The 13,616-nt window shown below is 35.6% G+C and overlaps 1 protein-coding gene across 8 annotated transcripts in view; it reads right to left on the minus strand.

The window, feature by feature from the left end:
• Positions 1–13,616, minus strand: part of cadpsa (Ca2+-dependent activator protein for secretion a) — a 127,813-nt gene that overhangs the window by 79,063 nt on the left and 35,134 nt on the right. For all 8 annotated transcript variants that reach the window (XM_084100567.1, XM_084100565.1, XM_084100564.1 and 5 more), the window contains exons 5-6: positions 2,641–2,721; positions 2,289–2,522 (exon numbers count right to left, since the gene is read on the minus strand). In XM_084100567.1, the coding sequence (XP_083956693.1) occupies positions 2,289–2,522; positions 2,641–2,721 (315 nt within the window). The remainder of the gene's footprint in view (positions 1–2,288; positions 2,523–2,640; positions 2,722–13,616) is intronic.

Below are 13,616 nucleotides of genomic sequence, written 5' to 3' on the forward strand. Positions count from 1 at the left end.
TCCATATAAAGGGAATTCCGCACAACCTTTCCTTTAAAGACTTTCGTCACTCTCGCCAAACATATGCCACTCTCTGCAGAAGCGCTCTAGTCAGATCCTCGAGCAAAGTGTGTCATTCTCAAAACCGGTTTAAACACAAACACAGATTACAGACCTCTCATTAGCCAGCTGTTCATATGCATAAATCTGCGTTATTCAGAGAAACCTCGCAGCTGAAGCTATACCGCAGCTTTTCTTACTCTTTCACTGTACCTGTAAATATGATGAAATGTATTTAAGATTAAATTAAATTGTATTATTTATTAATAATATAATATAATATAATATAATTATTAATATAATATAATATAGTCGTGTTCAGATGAAATAGGCTATAACTTCTAAACACAATTACAAGGACGCACAGAGAAAGGGCTTTTTGCGTATATGTGTTATTAGTTGTTCCTACATTTTTCATAAATTTAGAATACATTTTAGTATGAAAGTTTTTGGTGAATCATTATTTGTTTGTGAAAATGTTCCAACGCAGATTATATGCACAAATTTGTGCATACACATGCTTAGTGAATGACACACAGAGTCCATAGTGACATAAAAAAAATTAGTTTTGCCAAAAAAAAAGCAATACCTTTTCTAAAAAATAATTTAAAGCATAAAAATAAAACAATATTACAAAATATTGTATTAAATTTAGCCAAATATTTTTTATAATCCATATTTTTCCTAATTTCTCTTAACTTGTGGTGCGAGTGTGAAGGGAGTAACAGTGATGAAAAAGTGACCTGAGAAGAGTCAGATGATTGAAGTTGACTCATTACTGTCTTTTTTGAAGTGTAAAAGCTCCAGTCCCCAATCATTGTAATTGCATGGGGATAAACACATTATTCAGAATTTCTCAATTTATTTTCCCTGGTAGAAAGAAAGTAATTTGGGTTCGGAACAACGTGAGGGTGAATAAATGATAACATCATTTAAATTTTTGGGTGAACTAATCCTTTGACATTTGAGATAAGTTCCACCTTCATCCAAACCCACACACACACACACACACACACAGCAGCCGTGCATGAGGAGAGAGGATGGGAGATGTGTCAGATAAAGCCGTCATCACAAAGGTATCCGTGAAAGGGGAACGAGCTGTTAACACACGACATACATCACATGGTTTTATTGCTCTCCTCTTCAGGGAATATCTCCTCTCAGATACTGTCACTTGATTAAAGCTAGCTTTATAGCAGGTTGTCAGTATCACTCAGGATTTTCTCTGTGGCTTGTGCTAAGTAAGGCCTGTCTACACACACACAGACACACAAATTCAGAATTCTCCTGTCCTCTTTTAAACCTGCACAATGAAGAGAAGATGACATTTTCAATTTGCCACTATCCACAAATCAAAGACCAGTATATCACTAATGCACCAACATGGTGTTATATTTGACAGTGATATGCAACGTTGTAATGAGATATTCAAAGCAATAACTGTGCAAATTACATTATTACCCGATAAAAAAGAACACGGAAATCCTATGTCAAGTCAGAAATGAATGTCAAAACCATCACAGATTCAATTATCCAATCAATTTCTATCAAATCACAAGATACAACAAGATGGTGTTGAAAAGGAAAGATTTGATGCTGAGTTTGTGTTTGTTTCATATGCTCATACAAATTCGCTTTTCTTAAGTGTGGGCAATGAGATGTGGTTTTCTGGAAAATTCAGTGTTATAAAAAGATCTGAAACAAGGCCAAAAATAATGGGTGAGATAAATTTGTGAGTTTTGTGCATCTCATTTAAAATTTTGAAACTCTTTAACCACTAGGTAACAACAGCCCAAATTTCAAACATTAATGTACATGATCTTGCATGCAGTATATATACTGTATATATAAACCTATTCTGAAGGGTATATATAAAATGATCACTTCACAGAAGCATTTCACAGATGCATGACTTTGGTTTAAAAAAAAAAAAAAAAAAAAACGAGAAAATTAGCCATTACCAAAATTTGTTTTTCTTAGGGGTCCTTTGAAAGATCTAATTACATTATTTTGAACATTCTTTTATTTAGTCCTTTGTGATTAACGTTAACTACACCTAAATTTAATGGAGATATAAAGAAAAAAATAAATCAACAAAGAGTTTGATGCCGGACACTGCTCAGAATGGCCCTTACAGACATTGAAAAAAAAATAGGGATTTAGAGTTTCAAGAGGTCATGTTTCGACCTAAACATTATTTGAACATGCTAACCGAAATGCAGGCCGAAATGCTAACCAGGAACAAGTACCTCCAGAGTGAAAGACAGAACTACGTCAGACTTGGAGAGCTGATTCTCGTCCTCTTGACCCATGTCAATGATGGAGGTGGTGTGGCCTCTCTTGAGCTTCTGTAGTTTGAACTCTCCACCTTTAGACACTGGCATGCTCTCCAGATTGGCCATCAGCAAGTTCACTGAAGACTTCAACTCCTCAATGTACATGGCCTCCATGTCCCTGGACACAAACTTGGGGAACCTGCCAGCCTATTCAAAATGTAAAAAAAAAAAAAAAAATCCGACCAAGAGGGACAAAACTTTATAAGCCTGAAATGAACAGTATCCCACAGCTTCATGCGTAATTGTATGAGATTATAACACATACTTTTGTGAACTGATCAGCCATTTGGAGTCGTCCATCCAGCTCTCTTCTAATCTGGGCAGCCTGTTCATCAAGATTATCCAGCTGTAAGACAAACATTTTAATGCATTTAAACTGACACTCCAAACACTTTTCCTTTGTTACAAGATCAACCTGTGTCTGACTTTCACATTACAATAAATATTGACAAAATATCAAAGTTCAACTGAAAGGTCAACATTTTCAAACGCTCACTGTATATACATGAAGAACAATTTATTAAGCATTCATAAAAGGCCAATAGAGATCAGAGCCGAAAAAATTTAATCAAAGGATCCTGAAAAAATTAATCACATTCTCTTCAAAAATATTAAGCAGCACAACTTTTTACCAAGTTGATAATATGAAATGTTTGATAATAAAATGAAATCTGAAGGATCATGTGCCACTGAAGACTGAGTAATGATGCTGAAAATTCAGCTTTGCCATTACAGGAATAAATTAATTTTTATGTTATTTTAAATTCGTAATAATATGTCACAATATTAGAGTTTTATGGTGTTTTGATCAAATAAATGCAGCCTTTGGGAGCATAAGAAACTTCTTTCAAAAACATTTTTAAACATCTACTGACCCTAAACTCATGAACAGTACCATACTGTATGTATATTAAAACTGTATAAGATACCAAGACTTGTTTGCAGAGAATACATATTGAATGAAGTTTTAAGCGTAAATCATTACATTTTGTTAGATGTACCATACCAACCATATTTAATATCTGAATGTGGCTTTCTGCAAGCCTCTATTCCCTACATGCACAGCTCTGTCCATTTAAAAGCCTTCATTAGTCCTTTCTAGCAGGAATGTTATTAGATTAGAGGCCAAAATCCATGAGCCATTTGTCATCATGTCACTGTGAGTTGACTTCCGAATCTGTTAAAAATAGAAGCATGAACTTCTGATCCTGACATTAATATTAAACAAGATTAAAGTACACTCACGACAAACAATCTGTATTTTGTAAAATTACAAAATATGCATGCTTATAGATTCATACACAGATATCTGAATACATTTATGGACACGCCTCCATAAATCACAATACATTTACGTTGCTACACATAAAGCTAGCATTGCTTAGCTATGATATGGGGAAAAATACAATGGAAGTCAATGGGGTCCCATCAACTATTTGGTTACATTCTTCAAAATATCTTCTTTTGTGTTCAGCAGAAGAAAGAAATTCATACAGGTTTGGAACAACTTGAGGGTGAGTAAATGATGACAGAATGTAAATTTTTTTAGGTGAACTATCCATTTAAGCTGGCACTGAGCTCTCCAAAACCAGAAAAATCATCCGGGCTAATAATAGGATGGACCTAAGAATTTTCTTTAATTAACTAGCTTTATATTTCCCTCATTTAAAGTCCAGCTAAAAAAAGAAACCATAGCTGGCAGCCTGGATGTTTAAAAATCCTGTTGCAAAAAATGTTTCTTTTAATTTATCGGTTTATAATTCAAGACCAAAAGATGTGTCTTTAAATACCCTGCATGTTTCATGTTAAAGGGTTTTGAACTAATGGTGAGTTCAGAGCCTTACAAGGGAGGAATTGGCCAGTCAGTTGCATGTGTTGTTGGGTGGAGGGCCATCTGGACAGGTTGTGGCCGTGGTGTCCCCCTTCCTGACTCCAGCTGGGCTAAATTCAGTACTCAAAAAGCTACAAACACCTACACTCTTTCATGAGGATTCCTACACACAAGTGAGTTTACACACACCAATGCACGCAATAATGAGTGCATGTAATTGTGCAGGCATACACAATTCAAACACATGCTCACTTCATTCATGCATGAATTCATGTACACATTCTGTCAGTATACAGTATGTATAGACACTCGCATACATGATGCCAATGTGTGGGTGTTTTCATAATTAAATGCTTAATTTTACTGCACAATACCAGGACAGGTGTCAAGACACAGTCTCATCCAAGATCAAAAATATTTTCCACAGAGAATACACCTGTGCTATGATTACCAGATCGGCAATTTGGAGTCACCTGTTCCAAACCTGTTTGACTGACTATCTTCTGTTCTAAGATATTTTGAAAGTCAATGGGGTCCAAACAACATAGAACACTGGTTTATTTTTTTCTAATTTCATGTCCAATAATGACATTAATAAAATCACGCAGGGCTGCAGTCTGCTCCATAAATCTATAAACTTTAAACTTTTTATTATTGACAGGAAATCTGGCTCATATTGTAGTTTAGTCTGCAACAAAGCTCATTTCAACAGAGAAATAACTCTCATAACAACCAACGACTCTCATAGCAACCCACCATTCTATTGTGACACCTTTGTCAACCGGACAAAATAAGAAGGGCCTTATTTTAACAGCCTGAACTTAAAAACACTTACTGTAGTGAGTCAATGGCATAATTGTCACCTGTATAAAATGTGCTTTAGACTATGGAAACCCAAAAGAAACAAAAGTTATTGTGTTATCACCTACTGCATTTTGAAATTAAAACTTCTGACCTTTGGGAACGTTAGTGGAAACCTTTTAGTTTTAGCTCCAAAAATATTTAGAAATTTACTTCAAAATTACACCTGCTAAATGTAACATGGCAACATTTATTATAAAAATATAAAATATATTCCATTACGATCTAGGCTAAGCCTTAAACAGAACTGCTCTGACCACTACTCATTTCTGCTTGGAATGATACCATTTCCCCTAAATGGCATTTTTGAGTTATGAACATGCTAACAGCGATATTAGCTTTTCAAGCTGAGACCGAGCAGCACAGCATGGTTCTCCTCCTGCTGCTCTGGTAGACTGAGCCAGTCAATGCTAAAGATGAATCGACGTTCAGTCTTTATCACACATGCTCTGCTGCCTCTATTTGTGTTGACACTGCAATGACAAACTAGCTAACAAAAAATAAACTGCCACCATGGCCATTTAACTTCTCTGTGAGGCTTTTGATTAGGCCTAAATTTAATTATCTGCTCTGGCTTCGAGCCAGGCCGATCTTAAAGTGAAAACGAATTTAAACCAGATGTACGGCATTGTTTTAAGCAACCAACCATTCTATCTTGACAACTCTGACACCCTTGGAACTAGATTTAGAGAGGCTATATTATCAAGTCGACGGAGCTTGATAAAATGTAAAAGATGGGTTTTGCCAAACAAGGCCTTCAGACGAAAATAAACAAATAACCGGGAGTGCCATGACACATCATAACTTTGTTGAGATTTTCATGCACTAGTAAGGGAGCAATCTGTAATGTCATTGCCTGATGATAATCAGATTTGGTGTAAACAAGACATGTGTAATTAAATTAATGTGGCTAATCTAAGCCAGCCAAGGCAGAGAGATTGTCTGTCCTCTGAGTGTGTTAATGCCATGTGAGTGGAAGGTGAGACCAACAGAGAGCCAGATAGTGTAATGAGAAACAACAGTTTCTCAGAAATGAAAATAAATAATAATAATTCAACAAAATTTAAATTCTGTCATTATTTAGACACCCTCATGTTGATCCAAACTAGTCAGACCATTTTTGTCCATGAAGAGAATCACTTTACAACTCCTGCCTAATTAAAGGTATTAATTAAAGGCTACTAGCCACTAATTACATCTCTGACAGTATAATTAGATTACTATACTAATTACTCTCTCTGAAAAGTAATCCATGACTTATTACTAATTACGTAATATTCTAAATCCCATATCAACCTCGACCAATTGAACATGGATACACGTGAAACTGCTCTTTTAATTTTTTCAAATAAACAATAAAAAATTGCATAAATTATTCTTTAACTGGCCAAAGTATTTAAAGGGAGAAGGTTACATTAAAAACATACCAAATCCACTATTGTTTTATATAGAATTGCTCTATAGTCTATATACACATGATTTAGTTCAATTACATCAGAAGTAAACTGTAATTAAATTACAGAAGAGTTAAAAGTAATCCCTTATTTTACATTTTCAAAGCAAAAGTGATTAAATTACAATAATTAATATTGTCACGTTGGGCCAGGCAGACGAAGAAGATGGAAGAGCAGTGAGAATTGGATCTTAATATCAGCCATTAAACTTTATTACTAAAACATATGAGATCATCCAAAATACAGGAATCGCAGGAGTACAAAACATAACAGCTTTGGTTTAATTTAAAAACAATACAGGACAATGAACTGATCCAAATTCAGGGGTTAAATACATAATGACTAATTTAACCAGAACCAGGTGTGCAACGTAATTAGTAACCATGACAACAAATGAAGAGTGGGAACATGGGGAACAAAGGAAACAGAACACAGGAACAAAACAATCTATTCCGTACCTGATCTGACCCATCTGACAAAGACCGCGACCCGAACCGGACCCACGTTTAAACACGGTTGTCTCTCCTGAAACTCAGCTGTGTATACATAGCCATTGTTCTTCTTAGCAGCATGAAAAATATAACTTTTATTCAAATTGTAAATAGACTATACAGAAAGCGAGCAAAGAGTGATCCCTATATAATCACTGAAGTTGTCAATCAGTTCAATTCAGTGCGATTGGCTATAACACTCAAGGCTGCAAAACGTGTTGTAAATAGAAACCCTTGACAGTCTTAAGAGCATGAACACAATTATGCACAGGATCTTTAAAAGCAGCAGCCTATCAGTGTGTACCTAATTGATTCGAAAAAAGTCTTGGCTATTGGACCTGCAGTGACTGCCGACCCACACCCACACCGCAAACGATAAGGTAAATATTATTCAACCTGTTACATCAAATATTAGTGGGTACCCGCCCACATACAAGAATCATACCTTTGTAGCAATGGTAACTAAGATTGCAGGTTAATTGGCTAGCTGTATGCCAAGCAAGCAGAATAATCAGCTAACAGCATGCTGTAATAGCAGGCTAATCAGCTAACAGCATGCTACAATGGCTAAATGGTTAGCTTGTGAGGTACCTGAAAGACTAGAAAGACTACTTATAGATTTTTGTTTTTGTTGAAATAAGATGACATAAAAAAAAATAAAAAAAAGATTAGGCCTAATACTTGTGTCAAGGTGTCGTTGTGTTCAGTGTACCATAGTACTGTATTTTGTAGCATTTGCTTAAATCTAACAGTAGAGCACACTAACAACAAAGTCCAACTCTCCATAGATAAAGATTTTAAAGATGTTCAAGAGTGCTTCTTAAACTGTGTTAGTTAAATGTTTAGTCTGTTCGGGATGGAGGCAACTCACTGATTAGTGTAGGTGTAACGGTGGTTAGCGTCCAAAACCGCATGATGGAGGCGTACAAAACTAGCAGGGGGTGAACTTCACTGCTAGACATCTGATTTCATGTTTTTCTGATTTCAAAGCACAGTGTTACACCCACAATACAAAACTGTAAAATTAAAGCAGAGTTATACAACTTTTTATTGTAAACATCTCTGCAACTGCCATCTTAAACCGGAGGAAAATCTTTAAAGCTCTCTGCTTCTCCAACCACTATAGGCAGCAAAAGAATTGGTTAGTCTTTACTGGTTTCACATAAAGAAAATGGACAGAACATCTATAAGGAAAAAGTCAATATACTAAAATATTGATTTAATGAAAGTTTTCTGTCAGTCTGCTTTTGAGGGCAGGAAGATAGTTTAACACATGGTTTAATCACCATTACAGAAAAACCACCAGAGAAAGAAAGACAGAGAACAGAACACTTACTATCAAGATCTCTAACGACAGAGCAAATTATTCTAGCTATAGGAAAAAACCCTGGTCTGATTGCCCAGGGCGCTGCTCCTGATCAATAGTGAGAAGATAATAAAAAGTGATCTATGCAGGTACTGAGCATAGGTGAGGGAAAAGTGGATCTTGACAAGCCTTGTTGAAAAGAAAGAAAAATGGCTGCCATCCTCTTATCAAAAATGCATGTGATGAATCCGTGCATGAAGACAATTATAGTGCAGGGTTAGTGCAAGAGGAACACGGCTATGAGCAAGAAAGCACATTATACACAGAGGTGAACACAGTCTCAAATTCAAATTCAGGAGTAATCACGCAGGCATCTGAAATCATTGGGACTTCGCAGATTCAACCTTCAGAACATTATAACTGTGCAGTGAAGAGAAAAGAAGTTTCCATTACTACGGACCCTTCTCATTCTCTTTATTGCTTTTTTAAGTTACTTCCATCAGGTAACTGGTTTAGAGCTCCTTTGGCCAAAAAAAAGGCTTACATGAATTCTTTCATTCCCACTGCAATATCCATTTTAAATAAAGTTAAATGGTTTATATTTATATTTAGTACAATGTGACATGCATTGAATGTGAGCCTTTTTACCAAAGATAAATTTCTATCATTGGTTGATAGACAAAGTTTTTGAATTTGAATGGGAGAGGGTTTCTTATGTTTGAACCCTATAAACTATGAGCATATTTTGAAAATATAAATTGGTTATATAGAGTCTGTGAGATAAAAGGCCACATCCCAGAAGCAATACTATAAAACAAGTGCAGCGTCTAGCACATAAAAACCAACTGGGAGATAGCCTATATATTTTAGCAATACAATATATATCAACTGATCATTTTATATATAACTGAGACTCCCAAAATAACAAGTCAATGGATTTACAGTAGAGGATTTACAGTGAAAGAATACATATTATATATTATAAAAAGTATTTCCTCCCAAGCTGAACCTCAAGAAATGTGTCACTACTTTATGAAAATAATACCACTGTACCAAAGAGGGGGGTTGTATTATGATATGACAATAATGAGTTACAATACTGTGCAAATGTTTGGGTTAGGTAAGATTTCTTCATGCTTTTGAAGGCTGCATATATTGGATTAAAAATTTATATTGTGAAATATAACAATTTAAAATAACTAATATATTTTAAAGGGGTCATGAATTGAGAAGTAAAATTTTCCTTGATCTTTTGACATGCAAAAGATAATTGTACTATAAAAAGATCATGTAAGATTCAGAACTCAAAACTTCCTTGTCAGTCCAAAAACAGCTTTTATTAAAACCAAGCTCAGAAAACGACTTGCTTCAGATTTTGTCACATTATTACGTCATAGTGCGACAAAAGACTGCCTCTACAGAAGATCAACGCCTACATCTACCTCTTTAGCCCCGCCCACCGATTCGAGCATGTCATGTCTGTAGTAAAGATGAACACAGGATTACTCCAGCAATAAAACCATAGAAACGTCTATGAGGATTACAAGAAATGTTGAAGAAAAATTAACAGATCGTTATATATATATATCTTCATATCGTGATATATCTTCTGTTTTGTCATCAGTAAGACATTACAACACGTTTCATTTTAATTAAAACATACACTGCAAATGACAATGTATATGTATATGTTTTCACTTTATTGAAAAGGATGATCTATGAATACCCCAAGAATGACAATGTGACAAATTATGGTTCATACATTCATATTTCCGTTTACACGGGGGGAAGAAAAGTCATCCTTTGTCAACTATTACTGTGGTAACTCCAAGTACTTAATTATTTTAATATGCAAAACTGTTACTTAATAATAGCAGTGGGTGTTTACTTCCAAGTCTTGAATGCGGCACATCCATCAAAACAGGATAGTTTCGAGTGTTCAAAAGAGAGAGTCAAAACAGGATAGAAAATAGCTTCTAATTACTTTTAAATTAGGATGATTTTTGATGTAAAAATCTTGATAATATTATAAGTGGACCTCAGTGAACACTATAAAATAAAATTAAATAAAATAAAATAAAAACAATACTGAAAAAAATGCAGTTCATGGCCCCTTTAAAATGAAATGTATTCATTTGATGGAAAAGCTGAATTTTCTTGAAATATAAAGTTTTGTAACATTATTAATGTATTTACTGTCACTTTTGATCAAATTAATGTGTCCTTGCTGAATAAAAGTAATAATTCTTTAACCCTCCTGTTACCCTCAAATCTACCAACATTTTTTACCCACTGGGGTCAATTTGACCCCAGCAATTTAAACCCCCAGAATATGATTTTTTTTTTTTCCCAAAGGTTTAAGTCAGGTACTTTATGTTTCTTTGTTGACTACTTAAATAGCCCTTTAAATAAAACACCACCAACCCCCCAACCCCAACCCCACCCCTTATACATCCAGAATACCTATTGCACGACTATGGACAAATTAGCAAATCACTATAAAATGTCACTGATTGATCTAAAATTCAAAAATTATATATATTTTTGGTGTTTTAATAGCTTTATATTTATTATATTATACAATATATTTTATCAAGGATAGGTTTGGGGTCAATTTGACACTCCCATTGATAGTCTCAGGATGCCTCACTGTTGGCACGACACAGGACTCATGGTAGCGTTCACCTTTTCTTCTCTGGACAATCGATTTTCCAGATGTTCTAATCAGATACATTAACTTTGCACCAGTCTTCTGCTGTCCAATTCTTGTACTTCCTGCAAAATTTCAGCCAATATTTGATGTTTTTATTGGAGAGAAGTGGCTTCTTTGCTGCCCTTCTTGACACCAGGTCGTTGTCCAAAAGTCTTGGCCTTGCTGTGTGTGCAGATGCTCTCACACCCACCTGCTGCCAATATTGAGCATTTCTGCACTGGTGGTGACACGATTCCCTAGCTGATTCCTCAGGAGGAGAAGTTCCTGGTACTTGCTGGATACTCTGGGACATCCTAAAGCCGTCTTCACTGCAGCCGAACCTCTATTCTTGAAGCTCTTGATGATCTGGTAAATGGTTCTTTCAGGTGCAAAATTCTTTGCAGCTATTTCCTTACATGTGAGGCCATTTTGATGCAAAGATGATCCTCCATCTTTCTTTGGAGGAAACCATTGCTAACAGAAGGGACACAATGATTGGAAGCACTTCTTCCTTCCTTTTATAGCAATCATGTGCTGATGATATGATTAGTAAAATGATGTTAGCTGGTAATTTGGTGCCAAGGACAAAAACAGTGAAATTTGGGGTTTTGTGATGAAGCTTTTTGAAATGATGTAAAATGCCTCTGATCACTCTGCACAATAATCTAGAAAAATGTGAATCAACATCATAACAACTGAAGCAGCAAAAATGTCAAATTTGGCCACAGCTGTACCCTGTCATTCAAGTAGGAAGTGGGACCATAATAACGTTCCATTTTTGGAAGGTAATTTATCTGCTAGACAACATGAGGGTCAACACTAGGAGTCTCATGCTCATCTGAGGAGATATGCTCATAGCTCACATGAGATATCATAATAAGGGTCCTCCTCGACATTATCGTCTATTTCAGACACATTCTCCTTTGTCACTGTCACTTTCAAAGAACTATGACAAGATCTAATTGACAGAAAACCTTTGCTAAGAGGTAATTTTCAATTGAGAAAGAGCATAAAGAGAGAGCTCACAGAGCACAAAGAGAAATGGTTTATAAGGCTTCTGTGGAAGCTTTCATACATTTGCTCCTCCCCTATATTATGCTTTCCCCTCCCCCACGGCACAAAATATCAAAGTTCTTGCAAGAATTATGTTTTCCCTTCCCAGGAAATATATAATTGGCACTGGAAATATCTAATTTCTTGTGAGAATTATGATTCCCCCCTCCATTATATCGTGTGAACTATCAGTGGTTCTCGCAATACTTCAGGTCGGCCTATATGGTAATGTTAGGTTAGGTTAATATCTCAACTTATAATGACCTCAATATCATCCAAAACAAATGTGGGATTTGTGCCTAATCACCAGTGTGAACAACAAAAAAAATTATATTTCTTATATGTTTTATACAGCAAAATGAGCCTGGGGTCAAATTGACCACAAAGAACACCGATGCTACAAAATGTGTACAGAACATTGAAAACCTATCATCATGTTAATTTTATGTTTACCCAGTTGTCCCCATTAAATTAGGAAAAGTCTTTAAATATGAAGCAATTTTTTTTTTTAATTATGCAGAGACGTTAAACACTGAATGGTGTCAAATCGACCCCAAAGGTAATAGGAAAAAATCTTACTGACCCAAACTTTTGAACAGTAATGTAATTTAACTTAATTGTTTTTTTATTAATATGTAATGGATCATTTATCATGGCATTAATAATCAAATTAATAAAACTAAGGAACAGCCCTAGTTGGCAAGAAGCCAATAGGATGACATAGGCATAATGTTTATTCATCCCAAAAGGTAAGTGCACATATGGGTTTCATCCTTGTTTCATGTCATAATTCTGATGCTGTTATAAATCATATATATAAAATCATCCTTTTCAAAGATCAAAACTTTTGCAAGGTGGTTGAAGCTTGTCGCTCATGGCGCAACCCCTGATGGAGGCTTTGGCACCACAAATCTGCATGTAATCCTTGTCGGCTATGCAGCTTACCTGCCAGTTTTTAATATTCTAAGTATTTACTGTAGTTCTGCCATGGTGACTAGCCAATTCAATCCCATTACTCTGGCCACAGATTTCAGCTAGCGAGAGAGCAGATAACACACTTTGAACAATCTCTCTCTCTATCTCCTCAGTTAATTACTTTTTACCACTGCAATCAGCACAGGAGTGACAGCTTGTTAAGATACAGAAAGAGAGACAGAGAGCAGCAGACCAGTCTTTATGTAGATGAGCGGGAATGAACAGACATGGGTGGAAGAAACACATGCGCACTTACAGAACATGTCCATCTCCATAATCAAGACAACTAATTTACTAGATCTGTAAATAATTTATTTTTATGAACTCTGGGAGCCACAAGGGTTCCTGGCTCAATTAATAAAATCATTATTCTCTGACATGATCTCATAATCCAGCCTGGAGCTAATATGTTCTTGCAGGTTGTGATATAGATGACCAGATGTGTCAGAGTGCAAGAAAGCAGCTCTATTATGTGATTACTGTACATTTCATCTAATAGAACCTGGTGACTGGTCTTTATAGCTACAGCAAATGACTTCCATGGTCAACAAGAGCCTTTTGCAAAATGGGTCTCTAAC

This window comes from Abramis brama, assembly GCF_963993115.1.
Source record: "Abramis brama genome assembly, chromosome: 23".
In the NCBI taxonomy this organism is placed as follows: Eukaryota; Metazoa; Chordata; class Actinopteri; order Cypriniformes; family Leuciscidae; genus Abramis; species Abramis brama.